The following is a 20,605-nucleotide window of genomic DNA, read 5'->3' as shown; positions in this document are numbered from 1 at the left end:
AATGCTGCCACGTGTGGATTATGGAAATTCCCACCTTATTTGTGGTATTGGATTTGCCCCACCATGGATTTTCATGAACCCACAAAATGTGGTTCACGGAGATCACGTCTACGTTAAAACTTGCACTCATGCTGGTTTTTTTATTCGATCATAAATAATATTTTTAATCAATTTTCACATAACAAAAATTAAATCTCATTAGTAACTAATTTTAACAGCACATTATTCTCACGTCTTCTTGAAACATTTAAAGAAATTCAATATTTTTTTTGAAATATCGTTTTCAAAATATGAATTTAGTTAAATAAAAAATATATATATTATCTCTGACCACCAAGTCAATCTTTTGAAGTTGACATTGATAATTATTGAGCGTGATAAATTATCTAAATTTTGTAATTTATTTGGGCTTTTTTTACGTGCTAATTAATAACAACAAATTTTTACATGTTTTTTTCACTTTTCATATAATATAATCTGTTTCCTCTTTATGTATTAGAACAATAAATTTTTACTACCTAGACTGGAATCAGATTGAATTTAAAAAAAATAATAATTAATAAGACCTAATTAATCCGACTAAAAATTCAATTATAACTTGTTGATTTTTTTTATTTTTTTATGAAAATGACGTGGTTATTTTGTTTTCTAAAAAAGTATATGATTTCCTTGTCAACGAAGAATTTGTGGAATGATAACGTGAAGATAACCTTTCTACTATAGTTTTACAAAAATTTAACCATAATACGAGAAAGAAATTTGTAAGCTAAAGAAGAAATATATTTTACTGGAAAAGCTAGAAAAAGCCATAAAACTATCATATATATATAATCCATTTTTTCCTGCTGTAGATTGCTACAACAAACACAACATAGATTTAAAAATAGAAAAAACGATTCTATTCTGGAGTTATTTTGCCAAAAGAAAATGAAAAGAAAGACAAGAGGAGGCCGGTGGCAGAAGACTTTGGCAGCATCGCTAGCAAGATATGGCATCGATCTTGCAGCTGCCGAATTTTATTTGTCCCTTGACAGCATACATGCAGACAAAGGCTACATTTTAAATCTTCTATAGAATTGGCAAATCAATAATCCTGGATAAATTGATTCAGGAAAACATGTTCGGGGAAGGGATGAGAACAGACACCCATTTTCGCAGTTTTACGGCAAGAATCTGTAACAAAATTAACCAAAACTAATAAGAAATGGTGTACACTGAGATAGCTACACCTATGCAGATTTTTTTTAGGTTAGTTTTGAAAGGAACTGTTCAATTTACAAGGAGCCAATCTACATTAAACTACAGCTTATCATCCATAATCAAATGGGCTAACCGAGATAGCTAAGAAATGTTTGGAGAACCATCTCGGATGCATGATAGGAGATGCTCCTTCATAATGGTGCAAGTGGCTGCCTCTAAATGAATGCTCACACAACCACTAAGCTTATTCTTTACGAAGTCCTACATGGTTTTGCCCCACCTATTCACATTCCTTGTTTCCCTTGAGATTCTCCGCTGGAAGCAGTAGACAGTTGCATCAATAAAAAGAAATAGATTCTACAAATAATCAGACAGAACTTGATCAATGCGCAACATATAATGAAGCAATTAACAAACAAGAAGAGAAGTGACAAGGTTTTTGTCACGACCCGAATCCCGGATCCATGACCGGCACATAGGCAAGGTTCCCCTTCAAGGTTCCATACCCATGTGAATCCAAACTTACACACAAACTTATCCTAACTCAATCAGAGTTCAACGCAGCATTAATAACAAAATCAATTTCATAATATAATTGAATTGTCTTAATACAAAAGTTTAGAGTTTTGGAGCACTAACTAGACATAAAGGAAAGGTACAAAGTACAACCAAAAAGCAGGTTCTGAAGGTCCAACAAAATGACCTGCTATCAAGCTATAAGCCTGAAAAGGATAAATAATGAGAGAGTGAGTTCAACAACTCAGTGAGTAGATAACATTCAATATACACACACGAGGTAATACAACAATGAGAAATATATATACAAGTATGGCTTTAGGTTCTTATGGAAGTGTTCTCAAATTGGCCATAACAAGAAGATCATATGGTAAAACTCGTCAGAAAATCAAAATGCAATGAGCATGAGGCTCCGTACTGTAGGATGATCAGTCCACACAGGTTGGTGACTCCCCCGACCAACTAGGGTTCAGATACGATGTGCACAAAGACTAACACTACCCTGTTAGCATGTGTATTCTGACTGACATACCATAGGTTCATAATCATAATCTAACAAACATATTCATATCTCAAAGCTCAACTCATGACATCAATCAAATGAGGAGCTATCAATTCAGAAGTCAATTCAAAATATATGTTGGTTCATATCAAGAATTCATATTCAATAATTGATTATGCTTTATCAAAACAAGGATAATAATCAACATATATATTATCAAGAAGCATGATCCAATTCATATTAATAAATCAAATATTTATAATATTTCTCATGCATATGGAAAATTATCCACTCACCTGACTCGAAAGCAACAAAACTCAAAGCTGATATCGAAGAAAATCCTACTGACATCCCGTCGGTAGAATATCAGAATTATCTGAATATAAAGGAGACATATATTTAAGAATGACTCAAAAGAATATATATATATATATATATATATATATATATATATATATATATATATATATATATATATATAACCTATTTAATACACTTATCTAAGGGTGTATTCCATAACCCTAAATGTTTTTGAACTAACTAGTTATCTTTCCTAAAAACCTAACGGTTTTCCCGAAATCTAATCCATAATAAAATTGATAATAATTCACTAAATAACCCTCAATTATTCATTAAACCAATCTGAAAAAGGTAATATTACAGCTAGGGACTAATCTGTAATTTATCATATTCTTAAGGGTTAAATTGCAACTTTTGTCAAATTGGAGGACCAAACTAAAATTTATCATAAATCCATGAATATACTGAAATTATGTCCATAATTAGTCCTCATTTCTGTCCAGATCATCTCATTATACTCCAAGGACCATTCTGGAATTTTACCAAATTTTTATGGTCAAATTGTAATTTTTGTCAAATTGGAGGACCAAATTGAAAGTGTTAAATTCTCTTATCTATACAATAATTCTGTCCATAATTCATATGTTATTCTGTTCAGATCCTCGGAATAGGCTCCAGGGACCAATTTGTAATTTTCCAAAGTTCGGGAACTAAACTGTAATTTTCCAAAATTGAGGGACCAAACCGAAATTTTGTCATCTTCAACCTCCAACCCAGAATTTTTAACAGAAACCTACTGTTCTCTCCAAATTCCTAACACAATTTCACCATTCAAACAAAATCATAACTCAAAATCATCATCTTTCAATTCAATCTCTCAAAATCATCCAAATAATTATATACCCACAACAATTAACCCATAACATTCAACTTAATTCATCAATTAACCCAAAACACAAATTTTCAAAACCCTAACATTTATCAAAACCAAAATTAAAGCTTAATTAACACATATTTATACATTTAACAACCTAAATCTTACCTTTAAACTTATTTCTTCCAATCTCTTCCTTTTCCTTTATTTTCCCCTCTTTTCTCTTCTTCTTCTTCTTTCTCCCTTTCTCTCTTGCCGGTTCTCTCTCAAAATTCAGATCCCTCTTTCCTTTTTTTTTTTACTTCTATTTATATTTATCAAGTTTTGTTGAATTACCACTATACCCCTTATTCATTTATTCTAACCTTTAAGCCTTCAAGGGCTTTATTGTATTTTCCAATCCCTTTAATACAAAACATCACAATCTCCCCACCTTATAAAAGTTTCGTCCTCGAAACTTAATAGAAGAGATTGAATACTTACCGAGATTATCGAAAAGATGAGGATACTCCTCACGCATCTTATCCTCGAGCTCCCAGGTCGCTTCCTCACATGAATGACCTTTCCATTTCACTTTCACTGAAGCTATATCCTTCGACCTAAGCTTCCTCACTTGTCGGTCGACTATAGCTTCTGGTTGCACCTCATAAACCATATCATCCCTTAATTCAATGGGATAAACCTCTAATACATGCGATGGATCTGACATATACTTCCTTAGCATGGAAACATGAAATACCGGATGAATAGCAGACAAGTTTGGTGGTAATGCTAACCTATAAGCAACCGCCCCAACTCTCTCCAGAATCTCATACGGTCCAATGAATCGAGGACTCAACTTGCCTTTCTTCCCAAACCTGAATACTCCTTTTGTCGGTGATACTTTTAAGAACACACAATCACCCACTGAAAACTCTACGTCACGCCTTCTTCTATCCGCGTAACTTTTCTGTCTACTCTGAGCTGTTTGAAGCTTCTTTCTAATTACCTCTATCTTCTCTGAGGTAATCTGAATCAACTCTGGTCCCATTAGCCTCTTCTCACCAACCTCAAACCAACAAACCGGTGATCTACACTTCCGACCATACAAAGCCTCATAAGGTGCCATCTCTATGCTAGCTTGATAACTGTTGTTGTAAGCAAATTCCACTAATGGTAGGAACTTACTCTAACCAACTCCAAAATCCATGACACAAGCCCTCAGCATATCCTCCAAGATCTGAATAGTCCTCTCAGATTGACCATCTGTCTGAGGGTGAAAAGTTGTACTCAACTGCACTTTAGTACCCATAGCTTCTTGGAATTTCACCCAAAACCGCGATGTAAACTGGGGACCTTTATCAGACACTATTGAGATTGGCACTCCATGCAACCGTACAATCTCACTAATAAACAATTCCGCCAACTTTGCATATCCATAAGTAATCTTAACTGGCAGAAAATGGGCTGATTTTGTCAACCTGTCAACAATCACCCATATTGAATCATAACCCTCCTGACTCCTAGGCAATCCTGTCATAAAGTCCATTGTGATCCTTTCCCACTTCCATTCTGGAATCAACAATGGTTGCAACAATCCAGCAGGTTTCTGGTGTTCACCCTTTACCCTCTGACAGGTCAAACACCTAGAAACAAAATCTGCTACATCAGCTTTCATCCTATTCCACCAATAACACACCTTAAGGTCTTTATACATCTTGGTGGAACCTGGATGCATTGTGTAAACTGTCTGATGTGCCTCTACCATCAATTCTCTCCTCAAATCATCTACATCAGGTACATAAAGTCTATCCCTATATCTCAGCACATCATCATCACCTATCATAAAACCTGCAGCCTTACCCTGCTCAACCTCATTTCTAATCCTGAGTAGTGAATCATCTTTCTTCTGAGCTGCTTTTATCTTATCAAGCAAATTTGACTTAACCTGAAAATGAGCAATCATTACTCCAGCTTCACTAAGATCAAATCTGACTCCTTCATCCACCAACTCATGCAGCTCCCTAATCAGAGGTCTTCGTACTCCTGAATATGAGCTAAGCTCCCTGATGATTTTCTACTCAAAGCATCGGCAACTACATTTGCCTTACCTGGGTGGTAATGTATGGTACAATCATAATCCTTCAGCAGTTCCATCCATCTCCTCTGCCTCAGGTTTAGATCTCTCTGCTGAAAGATATATTTCAAACTCTTGTGATCTGTGAAGATCTCACAAGTTTCACCATACAAGTAGTGCCTCCAAATCTTCAAGGCAAAAATTACAGCCGCCATCTCTAAATCATGTGTAGGATAGTTCTGTTCATGCTTCTTCAGCTGCCGTGAAGCATAGGCAATAACCTTGCCATGCTGCATTAGAACACATCCTAACCCCACTCTCGAAGCATCACAATACACTGTGTAACCACCAGAACCTGATGGTACTGCCAGAATAGGCGTTGTAGTCAATCTCTCTTTCAACTCTAAGAAACTTTTCTCACAAGCTTCAGACCACTGAAACTTAACATTTTTCTGCATTAACTTAGTCAATGGTGCAGAAATCCGAGAAAAGTTCTCCACAAACCTCCGATAATAGCCGGCCAACCCTAAGAAACTTCTTATCTCTATCGCCGAAGTAGGCCTAAGCCACTACTTAACTGCCTCAATCTTTTGAGGATCAACCTCAATCCCATTCCTTGACACTACATGCCCAAGAAATGCTACACTCTCCAACCAAAACTCACTCTTTGAGAACTTGCCATACAACTGATGATCTCGCAAAGTTTGAAGCACCATTCTCAAGTGCTACTCATGCTCCTCCCTAGACCTCGAATACACCAAAATATCATCAATAAAAACTATCACAAATCGATCAATAAACTGGCCAAACACTCTATTCATCAAATCCATAAAAGCTGCTGGTGCATTCGTCAACCCAAAAGACATCACTAAGAACTCATAATGACCATACTGAGTTCTGAAAGCTGTTTTTGAAATGTCCTCATCTCTTATCCTCAACTGATGATACCTAGATCGAAGATCGATCTTAGAAAAGAATTGAGCTCCCTGCAATTGGTCAAACAAATCATCTATGCGAGGGAGTGGGTATCTATTTCAAACTGTCACCCGATTCAGTTGCCTATAATCTATACACAACCTCAATGACTCATCTTTCTTCTTCACAAACAACACTGGGGCTCCCCAAGGGGACACACTTGGTCGGATAAACTTTTTATCCAACAAATCCTGCAGTTGCTCCTTTAGCTCCCTCAATTCTGCTGGTGCCATTCTATATGGTGCCATTGATATCAGTTCAGTACCCGGAACCAAATCAATACAAAACTCAATTTCCCTATACGGAGGCAATCCAGGTAAGTCATCGGGAAAGACATCAATAAACTCCCTAACTATAGGGACTTGGTCTAATTGGGGAACTTCTTTCTCTACATCCACTATATATGCTAGGTAGCACTGTATCTCTTTTCTAGCCATTTTCCTCGAGATAGCTGACAACATAATTGATGGAGACCCAATCTTATCTCCTTAAAATACCAACCCAACTTCTTCATCTAGATCAAATATTATTTTCTTACCCCAACAATTTACTGAAGCCCTATGCTTTGCCAACCAATCCATTCCCAAAATCACATCAAAATCAACCATATCTAAGACATTTAAGTCTCCCATAAAGATCTTATCTCCAATCTCTATTTCACAATCCAGATACACATACTTCACTAATATTAATTCATCTAAGGGAGTGGAGACTGAAATCAGGGATTTTAACAAGGTTGGTTGTTTATCTAACCTCATGGCAAAATATAGAGACACAAATGAATGGGTTGCACCCGTATCAAACAAAACTTTTGCTTCAAAAAAGCAAACATGAAGAATACCTGAAACAACTGTGTTGGATGCCTGAGCATCCTGCTGACCCTGCTGTATCTGACCTCTATCACCTGCACCCCGGCCTCTCTGACCACGGCCACCAAAACCTCTACCCCCATGAGCCACAGACTGGCTCGTCGATGGTGCCTGAATAGAATGCTGGACTGAAGCAGATAACCCCGAAGCTGACAACTGTCTCCTCGGGCACTCTCTGATCTTATGACCTATCTGGCCACAACTAAAATAAGCCCCAGTCCTTCTGTAGCACTCTGCACTAGTATGACCTCCTCCACAGTGCTGACATGAAGAACTATCACCAGGTGAAACAAATGAACTACGAGGTGCAGTCTGAACTAAACTCTGAGTACCACTACTGCCACTCTGACCGCCTGAGCCACTAACTGACGGTCTCTGTCTAAACCTCCTCTGAACCCATGAGCCCTGACGGCCACTTCGTCCTCTAGACGGACCTGCACTTAATCCCTGTTGCCTAAAAGACTGACCCTCTTCTCTAGGCCTTTTAGGCTGGCCTGCTGTCATGTCCTCTAATTCTCGCGCCTCTATCAATCTGGCGCTGTCAACAGCTGAGGAGTATGATGGAAACACCTGTGACACCATCACCATATACATAGAGGATTTGAGTCCTCTAATAAACCTCTTCACCCTCCACTCCTTAGTGGGTAGAAGATGCTCTGCATACCTAGACAGCTGAGTAAACTTCAGATCATACTCATCCACTGTCATGCTCCCCTGAGATAGCCTCTCAAACTCATAAAGTAGAGCATCCCTGACGCTCTGAGGGAGAAACCTGTCTAAGAACATGGAGCTAAACTCCTTCCATGTCCACTGAGCCTCTACTGGTCTTGCTCTTTTTCTAGACTCAAACCAAGAGATTGCCACATCTCCTTCCAACCTGAACGATGCCAAACTCACAGCTCGGTGGTTTGTACATCCCAAAGCTTCATACCGTCGCCAAATATCATCTAGGAACCTCTGAGGATCCTCTGAACTATCCATCCTAGTAAAAATAGGAGGTGCCAACTTCATGAAGTCATTCAACGACACATTAACTCCCTGAACAGTGTGGGATGTCGAGGGTACATCTCTATCCCTCCTTCTATCTCTCTCCATAGAAAACTCTATCCAGGTCCGCACAACCTGGCTAAGTTGCTGAAACTCTGTAACAGGTTCAGGGTCAGCTACCCCCACATCTGTTTCATCAACCATATCTTCCTCTTCTATCTCCTGAGGCTCTTCCTCCACTAGTGGAGGTACCTCCTCAACATGTTGAGGCACGGGTGCACCGCGCCTCCTTCTTTGCCTTGCAGTTCTCAACCGCACAATAGAGACATCATCCTGATCATCCTCTACTCTAACAGTATCAGCTATTCGTCTATTCCTCGACATTTCCTAAAATAAAAAAATAAGAGCACTCAAGTCATGCTAGAACAATAGCATGATAGTTATCACAGAATTATAGGAAAGCATATCTATCACAAGGAAGAAGACATGCTTAATGAGAATTCAGAATTTCAAAGACAACAAACAAGACAACACGGATCCTAATGCTCCACTTATTATGAATTAATTATATTATTGTTTCTTTAACCTAAAGCTCTGATACCACATTTGTCACGACCTGAATCCCGGATCCATGACTGGCACATAGGCAAGGTTCCCCTCCAAGGTTCCATACCTATGCGAACCCAAACTTACACACAAACTTATCCTAACTCAATCAGAGTTCAACGCAGCATTAATAACAAAATCAATTTCATAATATAATTGAATTGTCTTAATACAAAAGTTTATAAAAGTTCAGAGTTTTGGAGCACTAACTAGACATAAAGGAAAGGTACAAAGTACAACCAAAAAGCAGGTTCTGAAGGTCCAACAAAATGACCTGCTATCAAGCTATAAGCCTGAAAAGGATAAATAATGAGAGGGTGAGTTCAACAACTCAGTGAGTAGATAACGTTCAATAAACACACACGAGGTAATACAGCAATGAGAAATATATATACAAGTATGGCTTTAGGTTCTTATGGAAGTGTTCTTAAATTGGCCATAACAAGAAGATCATATGGTAAAACTCGTCAGAAAATCAAAATGCAATGAGCATGAGGCTCCGTACTGTAGGATGATCAGTCCACACAGGTTGGTGACTCCCCCGACCAACTAGGGTTCAGATACGATGTGCACAAAGACTAACACTACCCTGTTAGCATGTGTATTCTGACTGACATACCATAGGTTCATAATCATAATCTAACAAACATATTCATATCTCAAAGCTCAACTCATGACATCAATCAAATGAGGAGCTATCAATTCAGAAGTCAATTCAAAATATATGTTGGTTCTTATCAAGAATTCATATTCAATAATTGATCATGCTTTATCAAAACAAGGATAATAATCAACATATATATTATCAAGAAGCATGATCCAATTCATATTAAAAAATCAAATATTTATAATATTTCTCATGCATATGGAAAATTATCCACTCACCTGACTCGAAAGCAACAAAACTCAAAGCTGATATCGAAGAAAATCCTACTGACGTCCCGCCGGTAGAATATCAGGATTATCTGAATATAAAGGAGACATATATTTAAGAATGACTCAAAAGAATATATATAACCTATTTAATACACTTATCTAAGGGTGTATTCCATAACCCTAAATGTTTTTGAACTAACTAGTTATCTTTCCTAAAAACCTAACGGTTTTCCCGAAATCTAATCCATAATAAAATTGATAATAATTCACTAAATAACCCTCAATTATTCATCAAATCAATCTGAAAAAGGTAATATTACAGCTAGGGACTAATCTGTAATTTATCATATTCTTAAGGGTTAAATTGCAACTTTTGTCAAATTGGAGGACCAAACCAAAATTAAAGCTTAATTAACACATATTTATACATTTAACAACCTAAATCTTACCTTTAAACTTATTTCTTCCAATCTCTTCCTTTTCCCTTATTTTCCCCTCTTTTCTCTTCTTCTTCTTCTTTCTCCCTTTCTCTCCTGCCGGTTCTCTCTCAAAATTCAGATCCCTCTTTCCTTTTTTTTTTACTTCTATTTATATTTATCAAGTTTTGTTGAATTACCACTATACCCCTTATTTATTTATTCTAACCTTTAAACTTTTAAGGGATTTATTGTATTTTCCAATCCCTTTAATACAAAAACATCACAGTTTTCGATGTGGGAGACTTGGTGTATTTAAAGCTACACCCCTACAAGCAGAAATCAGTACCACAACACAAGCCAACGGCTATAAGTCTTATGGTCCATATGCAATAATTGAGAAGATTGAAGAAGTTGCTACAAATTGAATCTTCCGCCATCAACGACAATCCATCCTGTCTTCCATGTCTCTCAGTTGAAGAGGAGCATGGGAAACAAAATGGTGTACACTGATTTAGCAATCTTGGATCGAAGATTGGTCGGAAGGGGGTAGCAGGCTGCAACTCGAATCCAAGTCCAAGGGCAAGGGCTATCTCCATCAGTTATGCGCACCGTTTCAATAATAGACCTTAACAACTTGTACTGGAGAAGAATGTTGAGTCAGTATTCTGTTGTTCCATTATTTGCTCTTATAAATACAATCATTTGTAACGAATAGGGTTTGGACAAAAATGAATGAATGCAGTAATTAATCCAGCTAGATCTTCTTCTTCTTCTTCCTATATTTTCTCTAACCACTCTGGTACTCCTCTTCCTCCTTCTCTTAGCTTAGCTGGCCACACGCCAGCTTCAATTACTCCACTGGATTCAATCCAGGTGGGAGATTTTCTGTTAGAGTTATCACCTAGAGAAAGAACTTTTATACCTGCTACATGGAGAAATCTGGTTATGGCCGTGATGGTATATACAGGTCATTAAGACCAACACTTGTCCTTCCTAAGGATTCTAATCTTTCTTTGGTCTCATTTCTTTTCAGAAACTCCAATTCTTATCCTCATAAACCAGCTCTTATTGATGCAGATTTGTCAATAACCTTATCTTTTTCAGAGCTCAAATCCATTGTTATCAAGTTCGCTCATGGATTACTCAATCTGGGCATCTCTAAAAATGATGTTGTTCTTATCTTTGCTCCCAATTCATACCAATTCCCTACCTGTTTCTTGGCCATCACTTTCATTGGTGCTGTTGCAACAACTGCGAATCCTCTTTATACAACCTCAGAGCTTTCAAAACAGATTAAAGATTCTAATCCCAAGTTGGTTATCACAGTCCCTGAATTATGGGACAAAGTCAAAGGCTTCAATTTGCCTGCTGTCTTTCTAGGACCAAAAGAGGTGTCTTTGCCATTGGAGTCAGGTTCAAGAATCAGAAGTTTCCATTCTTTGGTTGAGTTAGGAGGGTCTAACTCTGAGTTTCCTGTGAGTGATGTGAAGCAAAGTGATATAGCTACGCTTTTGTATTCGTCAGGTACTACAGGGGTTAGTAAAGGAGTGATCTTGACTCATGGGAATTTCATTGCTGCATCTTTAATGGTCAGTATGGATCAAGTAATGGCAGGTGAGATACACAATGTGTTCCTTTGTTTCTTGCCCATGTTTCATGTGTTTGGCTTGGCTGTGATTACTTACTCACAGCTACAAATGGGAAATGCTGTAGTGTCAATGGGGAAGTTTGAATTTGAGATGGTTTTGAGGACTATTGAGAAGTACAGAGTGACCCATATGTGGGTTGTGCCCCCAGTAATACTTGCTTTGTCTAAACAGAATTTGGTTAAGAAGTATGACCTTTCGTCATTGAGAAATATTGGTTCAGGCGCTGCTCCTCTGGGAAAAGATTTGATGAAGGAATGCGCCAAGAATTTGCCGGATACTACAATTATTCAGGTAGTTGATATGGCTGATTTTAGTTCCTAAGAAAAATCATAATTCAAGTTTGAGAAAATATGAAATGTTTTGGTGTTCTCGTTTATGCACAAACAATAATTTCCTTTTGATTTCTCAATTAAAAAAAAAAGATCTTCTTCTTTCTGAATCAAGATGCTCTCTGTGGTTTCAGGGCTTTGGCATGACTGAAACTTGTGGCATTGTTTCATTGGAGGATCCGAGAATAGGTGTTCGACATTCTGGTTCTGCTGGAATACTAAATGCAGGAATTGAGGCCCAGATAGTCAGTGTGGAAACTGCAAAGCCTCTCCCTCCTAATCAGTTAGGGGAAATATGGGTTAGGGGACCCAATATGATGAGAGGTAAGATGCTTATTGGCCTGCATCGTTTAGAAACTTTCAGTTCTTGCACAAATGGCTCCTAGAATTTTGGTGGTAGTACAAAAACAAAATGTTTGTGGCCTAACTAGGTAATTTAAATGACTAACTTCCTGTGTGCATGATTGGTCAGCTTGATGCAACTGTGGATTACAATCAGATTCTCTTGCTGGAATCATATTTCAAATATCCATTTAACTAAATCCACCATGTTGTGCAATCCACTGGCAGGTTATTTCAATAATCCGCAAGCCACAAAAGATACCATAGATAAAAAGGGTTGGGTACATACTGGAGATCTTGGATATTTTGATGATGATGGACAACTTTTTGTTGTTGATCGAATTAAAGAGCTCATCAAGTACAAAGGTTTTCAGGTAATATCTAGCAAAGAAAATTCATAAATATTTGTAAATTTGTTTTTTGCCTGTAGAAATACATTGCAACACAGCTCCTGCACTTTGGCTATTCAATAGCTACTGAATTCTGTTTTCCTTTTGTCTCCATTGATTTTCACTAGGTGGCACCTGCTGAGCTAGAAGGGCTGCTAGTTTCTCATCCTGAAATTTTGGATGCTGTTGTCACCCCGTAAGTTGAACCCATGCATTTGTACCACTGGCATCAGTGAGCTCGTAAAAAACTACTTCCATGTTAATGTATATCTAATATTCATACAGTTGATTAGTTGTATTACTCGCTGTAGATATCCTGACGCTGAAGCTGGTGAGGTCCCAGTTGCATATGTTGTGCGCTCACCCAACAGCGCACTGACAGAAGAAGATGTTCAGAAATTTATTTCTGATCAGGTAAGTGGCATATAATGGAAAATGTTATGCTCTCTTGAGAATCATAGTTCATTTAGTAGAATACAGTTATGTTTGACTCATTTTCTTCTTCTACCACCTTTTTGGTAACCATGAATTCTGAAGGTGTTGCATTTGATTAACATTAGATGACTGCAGAAAACTTGGGTGAACATGTTCTGTACAACAATCGAAGATTGGGTAGCACATATAGCAATGTAGTATTATCACTATCATAACTGTTGAATTCTATTTTCTAAAATAAATTCATGCCATCTAGTTGACGAAGCTGTGCTGAGTCCTCTATAATGGTCAGCCCAGCAGCTCTGTTCCTTATTGTTAAAAAAAATGACGGCTTCTTTCTTTAATTTGCATGTGATGTTTGAATAAGTTTTTGCTGTAATTTGCTATCAAGTTCCTTTTATGAAGTTGAAATGCTTAAAAATATACACTCTGTGCATTTTTTTTCCTGTGAGAAGGTCACCAATGCCAACATTTCCTTCAGTTCACCATCAATTCTTTTCTGTTTTGCAGGTTGCACCTTTCAAAAGATTGCGGAAGGTGACTTTCATCAATAGTGTACCTAAATCAGCTTCAGGAAAAATCCTCAGAAGAGAGCTCGTTCAGAAAGTGAAATCCAAGATGTGAGGTTGTGCAATATGTTTTCGTTTACTTGTTGCAAATAAGGACTACTAGCTTGCAGGAGAATCGACCTTGATTCCTAACTTGGCTTATAGCTGCAAATGTCTCTGCACTCCATTTCTGTCTTCTTATTGTTCACTGCAAAAAGTATGTGTATCAACTGTTCTTCAAACGTTGTTTACGGCTTACTTCAGTCTTTAGATTTCAGCAGATGTCCTAAGAAAGATTCGTCAATGAGCAGCATCAATAAAATTATGTATTCAACAAATTCTTGGCTGGAAGGGAATGGAAATTTACATGATGCTTCTTGTTGGTAAATGTTTTTATTGAAACAATTATTGATATTATATAAATATCTATATAATAGTATGAGAAAGCTCACTTGTAAAGCTTTCAACACTTAAGAGAAAAAGTATGTCTTTTTCAATATGGTAATTATTAAAAATTTAAATAATGCAAATATTTTGATTGTCATATATATATATATATATATATATATATATATATATATATATATGTATATTATTCAATGACATTAGAATTAAAAAGAAGAAAAAATAGAGAAAATGAATGGTGCCACGTAACAATAATTTTTGGCGGTTGAAACTAGTTTTTGGATCATCAAACTGTAACCTCTCATTCTTATTCTCTCCAAAACCAGATACATAACATACTTCATCCTCAAAGAAAGAAACAAAAGAAAAATGTCTGCAAATTTTTAGAGTTAGAACCAAACTCTAAAAATCAATCAATCAACCACTACCCGATGAAAGCAATAATATTATCAGCTTCTGCAACAGCAAGAACCACCATTTTCCACTATGATGTACAATTTGGAAGGTTCTGTACTAACAAGCACAAAGGTCGCTGCTTTCTCTCTGTACATTCTTCGTCACCATCAAAATTGAGTCCTAAACAACACCACAAAGTTAAGCTTGTGTTCTTAACCAAAGCTGCTGATTCGAGTCGGGCTGCTTCTTCTACTACTGATTCCAAAACGATTGTTACTGATGATGAGTTCTCTCTTGCTAAGGTGTTTCTCTTCTTGCTTCTTTTTTTTTTATGGAATTGATTTTTCTTCATTAAATTTTGTTGTAACAATTTAAATGAAATAGACCCATTTCACGTTTGTGTCAATTGTTTCTAAAGCTGAGGTCTTTACTGTTGTTTGTGATGATGATTAATTGGTTTTTGATTCACTAAGCGAATATATTGGCTGTCAAGGGATTAATTTAGGTGTTTATGGATTAGAAGTTGTTCTTGTTGTCGGTAATTTTTTTTATCGAGGCTTGACAATTTTATGAATTTAAAGTAATGGGATTACCAAAATTCAACCTGTTCCTTTGAAAATTGTGTGAGAAAATAAAATGCTGAAAAAAATGATGTTATCGAGGCATGATGTTGGGTTTAAAGTTTGCAATAATCGAGTCGTGATTAATTGGTTAGGTGCTTGTTGACTAATTCTTCTTCCAACTGTTGTACTTTGTTGTTTGTTACCCTACGTGCTAGGGCTGTTGGGCTAATCTCATTTGTTGTAGCTGTCAAGTATGCAAAATGTAGTCTTGTTAATAGGTGAACAGGGGTTTTGTGTAATGCCACATTTGGAAGGATAAGCATTGGTTAGCTTTTGGGTTAGATTCTTAGATACTAACGCACTGACTTCTTTTGTCACTTATGTTGTTCCTAGTTGTTTGAATAAATGATGAAACTGTCTTCAATGGTTTCAAGTTAATGGGATGCATTATATAGTTTTGTGGGCAAATTTCCAGTGATAACCAATAGCCAAACAGTTCCCTCATCTTCTTCAATCTTATCACTTCTCTGAACCTGCTTTGGCTAAGACTTGATGCAAGCCTGCTTACTGCATAAAGTTTTAGTAAACCTGGTGTCATCATCTGTATGTTCTGATGAATGAAATTATGGTGTTTTCTATTGTTTGCAGGTTTCATTTGGTGTCATTGGACTGGGTTTAGGGATTTCGCTCCTGTCGTGAGTTTCTTTCCCTTTGATCGTACCTAAGTAATCTTAAGTGACTGCTGATCACAGATATTGTGTGATCCGCAGGTACGGTTTTGGGGCATATTTTAACATCCTTCCTGGATCTGAATGGTCAGCAATAATGCTAACATATGGCTTTCCTCTTGCAATAATTGGTATGGCTCTCAAGGTAAAAGTTTTTTTTTCTGCATCACTGGGATTTTATGACAATTATGTTGTAAAATATTTTGGTTGTTAATTTTCTTATCGGATATCATTCAGAGATTGAGGTAGCAAGTATAAACAGTAATTCACACTGCTTGAAACATATCTGTTATAGTTTGTTTTGGGTAACCTGTTTCTTAAGTTGATATCTTGCCCTTGTGTGTCTGGTTACATATGGTTCGTTATATATTTTCTTTCAAAGGATGGCTTTAGAACCGTAATGGAATGCTTAAATTTCTATGACATATCTGGTTTATTTAAGTGGTATTGGCATTGAAGTAATGCTGTTTTCCTTTTGACTTCTGTGCAGTATGCAGAACTGAAGCCAGTGCCTTGCTTGACTTATTCAGATGCTGAGATTTTAAGAGAAAAATGTGCCACTCCAATCCTTAAACAGGTATTTTCACCATCGGACACAATGTCAGCAAGCAACATCAATACTTCTTCTGATTAAACTCCTAACTTAAGGGACTTACCTAAGGGAATCTGATAGTATGATTGGACATCTCATCCAGACTTAGTCTTTTCATACTAGGGTGATATTTGCTTTCTTCAGCAAATCTTTTTTGGTCGATTAGTCGCTTGTTCCACCATGGTATCTTTGTTTTGAGTCGTGTTTGACATTATTGACAAATCGCAATTCCATTCAACCTGATCTTTGGTCAAGGTAAGTAGGGACGACCTTTGCTCATTTCTGGAGCAATTTCAAAGTCTTAAATGAAAAGCAAATTGGTGAAACAAGAAAGACTCGTAAACTTACATTTGTCTTTACCACCTAGGCTCAGCTTCTTACTCCTTCCTTGCTATTATTTTACCATCTCTAAATTTCAAGATTAATGTGCATCGTTGGTGACTAAAATGTTATGCTCTAGTGAGTTAAAGATTTAACATGGCATCCCTTTCAGACTTGTAATATATTGTTGGATAATATAACTTCATCGTGAAGCTTCTACCTGTTAGGATATTGTGTTGAATAGCTGTTTTATGCAACAATGTGAACCTTATTGTATTTGTTTTCTCTTTCATAAAACAGCCTGTTCTTGTGCTGACTGCAGAAAACTTTACCACATGCAGTCTATATTATGATAATGCTTTCACAAGTAGACAACAGAGTATACTCTTTTGACATTTTGAATATAGTATAACATCTGGAATTACTTCTTTATCTATTTAATCAGGTCAGGAATGATGTTATAAGATATCGTTATGGAGATGAGCAGCATTTGGATGAGGCATTGAAACGAATTTTCCAGTATGGTCTGGTATGCTATTTAATAACTAATATTTAATAGTACGAGGAGCATGCTCTGGATCATCTGTTGTATCATGAAAGACGATCAGCTTTTGTTTTAAAGTTCCTGCCTACGAACTTTCTCATGTTTCAATATGCCAGTGTATATTGAAGGCAATAAGTTATCTTAGATTCAACTGATCACACATCATTTCTAATTCTGCTCGTGTAAAATTTTAGAAAAAAGAAATGTGCATCTGATGTTGATAAAACACAATTGAAAAATCTCTTCCTGGCATTCGCAGTCGAGAATATTCCTAAAACTTCATCCTAGGGAAGAGAATTTCCTTCTAATCATGGGCAAAGATCTGGAACTGATTATTTCCAGATTTTTTACTTCTTTTTTGGAGGGTATCAGTCATTTCAAACTGAGTACCTTTTTCAGAATGCCATGTAGTGTGTGAACTTTGATATTGGTCCCAGTACATCATGTCAGGGATAGTTTCTGGTCACTTGACCTACTATTGCTTGAATCTGTTTGGTTGATAGTGATGACAAAGTGAAACCAAGTACTCATCTAAGAATAGAAAAATCACTACTTTTACATTTGAGATTATAAATTCTGTTACATGACCTGGCATTTTATGTATTGGTGCATTTATTTAAATAGGAGATAATTTATATAATTCTTGTTCTTGTAGCTTTATTCTCATGTATTCTGCCTTGCATTTCAGGGTGGAGGAATTCCAAGGCGGAATGCACCTATTCTGCAGATGATTCGTGAAGAAGTATGTTCTTTCAATACATATTAAATTCTAAAAACAAAACATACTGATTATCCAACTTTCTGATTGACAGTGTCTTTGGCTGTAACTTCTTCGATCATATTATTGGAATGCAAGTTATGTGCTACTTCACTAGAAGACTTTCGATTGCTCACAAGCAAGCATCATTTATTAGTCAATATATGTTGAATTGCTTAGAACTCTAAAATTTTAATATCTGTTTCATGAAGCCGCTAGTTTAGTTTTTTTTTTTTTTTCTGATAATGGAAGCATCTCATTATAAGCTTCTTTTTAAATAACCTTTTTGTTCCCCTTCTCTCTGACTGATTCTGCAACTCAAACGATTTTAGAGAGCTTCTAGGGCTTGAAACCATTTGAACCTAGCCTTGCTTCTCAAAATATGGTTCTGATCTCTAAATGAGTGTCTTCGTTGACTGGTATCATATCATTTTGCTTGTATCATTACCTTGTCTCAGGTCACAGAGGATGGTAAATACTGTCTTGTCCTGATCTTCGAGGCAAAATCTTTGCAGTTGTCGGACTTTGAAAAAAGACAGGTAAAAATTGTGCAAGCTTGGCTAGAAGTTAGCATTTTGGTGTTTATCAAATTTTGAGCTTGTGGAAGAATTCTGAAAATTGCTTGCTGATTCTTTAAGCTCAAATAATGATTTCAGGGAAAATTTACTTCATTCTTTGGACCAGATATCACGGCTGAGATCGGTAAGATCTGCTTTTAATGCTTTGGTTCAAATATATGCTTTTGAAAAGCCTTAAAAGGCCTGCAACAGCTCGGAATCCTTCTATGTAATGAATTATGGAGGTCATGCTAATTAATAATCGTTTGCAGGGATAGGGGAAAACAACCTATACGAAGTTCGACTTATTTCCAACTTAAATGCCGATGCATCACCTTCATGAAGCGCTTCATGGTATCATCTAGCTCTGCCATCTGTTTGGTATTTTCTTCATTTACATATGCTCCCTCGTGAAAAAATTGTATAAAGATGTTTAGCTTTAGTTTATCACCTTTTTTTGTGAGGGCGTGAGGTGTAAAATCTTGGAGAAACTTATGCATGCTAGCGCTACATATAATCCCAATGGAAATCCGGAGAAGTAATTTGATTATCATGAATCTGTTCTTTAAGCAATGCACAAACCCAACAGGATTTTCACCATAAGATACCACTACATTCAATGCAAAGAGATTGCTAAATTCTAGCTGCATTGCTCCCTCAGCTCCTAGAGTTCTCTTATCAGCAGATTGCAATGTAATTCTCAGTTTTCTGAACATGATACATTTTCACACATAATGATCTTAACGGTCTGCCACTGGTTTATGAGCATGTCAGACATGGATTTTACAAGAGACCAGAGACAGTATAAGAGCACAATTTCCTTGAGTTAAAGATTTCTCATTGATTTTAATTACTAATATAAAATCTAGGAAGTCAAACACTTAGGAAACTTTCTATTTATTAAATCCAGTTTGGTCTGGTCTGGCAGGTGTACAAGCAGCAACAAAAAAAATCAACTCAGAGTTGATTTAGTTTGCATCGGATAGGCTAGGGTTTAAAAACTAAATTATTGAGTTGCATTTGGAGCATAGTTGTATGATTTCAATCAAAACTAGACATGCAAGGGTGAATTTAGTGGTGGCCGTGGCCCCCCAAAGTTTGAAAACTTTTCAATATCCCCCCTGCACTTGTAAAACTTTCCAGGCACTTTAACGTAATAGCACCCAAAAAAAAACATTATAAGATTTGACCCTCCTAATTTATCAAGTCTAGATTCGTCCCTGTAGACATGGAATGAATGAAAACTACCAACATAAACTTTATTTGGTAATGTGGTGAAACCGTTTTTAAAAAAAAAAAATTATTTTTTGTGTTTTAAAATCATTTTAATTTACAAATATTAAAAAAATAACTTTAAAAAAATTATTTGAATATATTTTTAAATAAAATTCACTTTAAACAATATTTACTTGCTAACAAACAGATTAAAGAACAGATTAAATAAATCTTAAATAGATTAAATAGATCTTAAATGATAAGTCCAAGCATCTCATTCTTTGTTGTTGCTCAATGTTTCTTCATCAATCATCATATATGTAAAATTCGAAGTTTTTTTTTTTTTATGAAACTAACATTTAGCAAACTAACATAGCTTCAAATATATTTGGAGAAATATCCATTTAGAAGATGGTTCAATAGTAAAAATTTAAAATTAAGAGATTTGTTTTTTCTGTGATCTCAAATTCAAGTCTTGTGATTGCTAATATGATAGCCATTAAAGGTTTACATGGTCGTTAACTTCAGGGCCCATGGAATTAATCGAGGTACGCACAAGCTAACCCAAACACCCATATTAATAAAAAAACAACAAAACCTAAATTTTCTTTTGAAACATAAAAGTTGCACTGTTTGAAATAGCTAGTGTAACCAC

The 20,605-nt window shown here is 36.3% G+C and overlaps 3 protein-coding genes and 1 long non-coding RNA gene across 4 annotated transcripts; 2 read left to right on the top strand and 2 right to left on the bottom strand.

Moving 5' to 3' along the window:
• Positions 1–6,911: 6,911 nt before the first annotated feature.
• LOC133670818 (uncharacterized) lies at positions 6,912–8,663 on the bottom strand. The gene has a single exon (XM_062091421.1). The coding sequence runs from the start codon at positions 8,661–8,663 to the stop codon at positions 6,912–6,914; it is 1,752 nt and encodes a 583-aa protein (XP_061947405.1).
• A 349-nt stretch (positions 8,664–9,012) lies between these two features.
• LOC133671393 (uncharacterized) lies at positions 9,013–10,320 on the bottom strand. The gene is made up of 3 exons (XR_009834295.1): positions 10,211–10,320; positions 9,771–9,850; positions 9,013–9,178 (listed from the first exon to the last, which is right to left on the bottom strand). It is a non-coding gene; the product is annotated as an uncharacterized LOC133671393 (long non-coding RNA).
• A 206-nt stretch (positions 10,321–10,526) lies between these two features.
• On the top strand, positions 10,527–14,260 carry LOC133671392 (probable CoA ligase CCL7). Its single transcript, XM_062092153.1, has 6 exons — positions 10,527–12,120; positions 12,293–12,482; positions 12,729–12,874; positions 13,018–13,085; positions 13,201–13,303; positions 13,835–14,260. The coding sequence occupies exons 1-6, from the start codon at positions 11,110–11,112 to the stop codon at positions 13,946–13,948; spliced, it is 1,632 nt and encodes a 543-aa protein (XP_061948137.1). The 5' UTR covers positions 10,527–11,109; the 3' UTR covers positions 13,949–14,260.
• Positions 14,261–14,566: 306 nt separating this feature from the next.
• LOC133671205 (uncharacterized) lies at positions 14,567–19,285 on the top strand. The gene is made up of 9 exons (XM_062091878.1): positions 14,567–14,975; positions 15,885–15,931; positions 16,007–16,109; positions 16,455–16,541; positions 17,323–17,406; positions 18,110–18,163; positions 18,637–18,717; positions 18,835–18,880; positions 19,008–19,285. Exons 1-9 carry the CDS (start codon positions 14,709–14,711, stop codon positions 19,076–19,078), a joined length of 840 nt encoding a protein of 279 aa, XP_061947862.1. The 5' UTR covers positions 14,567–14,708; the 3' UTR covers positions 19,079–19,285.
• Positions 19,286–20,605: the final 1,320 nt, after the last annotated feature.

Source organism: Populus nigra, chromosome 13 (assembly GCF_951802175.1).
Source record: "Populus nigra chromosome 13, ddPopNigr1.1, whole genome shotgun sequence".
Taxonomy (NCBI): domain Eukaryota; kingdom Viridiplantae; phylum Streptophyta; class Magnoliopsida; order Malpighiales; family Salicaceae; genus Populus; species Populus nigra.
Note: the sequence above shows the minus strand (reverse complement) of the source record. Positions and strands in the feature narration are given on the sequence as shown.

Excerpts from the sequence above, each read along its gene's own strand:
- LOC133670818 (XM_062091421.1), bottom strand. The coding sequence starts at position 8,663 with ATGTCGAGGAATAGACGAATAGCTGATACTGTTAGAGTAGAGGATGAT.
- LOC133671205 (XM_062091878.1), top strand. The coding sequence starts at position 14,709 with ATGAAAGCAATAATATTATCAGCTTCTGCAACAGCAAGAACCACCATT. Across the intron at positions 18,164-18,636 it reads TGCAGATGATTCGTGAAGAA|GTCACAGAGGATGGTAAATA; the intron begins GTATGTTCTTTC and ends ACCTTGTCTCAG. Across the intron at positions 18,881-19,007 it reads AGATATCACGGCTGAGATCG|GGATAGGGGAAAACAACCTA; the intron begins GTAAGATCTGCT and ends AATCGTTTGCAG.
- LOC133671392 (XM_062092153.1), top strand. The coding sequence starts at position 11,110 with ATGGAGAAATCTGGTTATGGCCGTGATGGTATATACAGGTCATTAAGA. Across the intron at positions 12,121-12,292 it reads CGGATACTACAATTATTCAG|GGCTTTGGCATGACTGAAAC; the intron begins GTAGTTGATATG and ends CTGTGGTTTCAG. Across the intron at positions 12,875-13,017 it reads TCAAGTACAAAGGTTTTCAG|GTGGCACCTGCTGAGCTAGA; the intron begins GTAATATCTAGC and ends GATTTTCACTAG.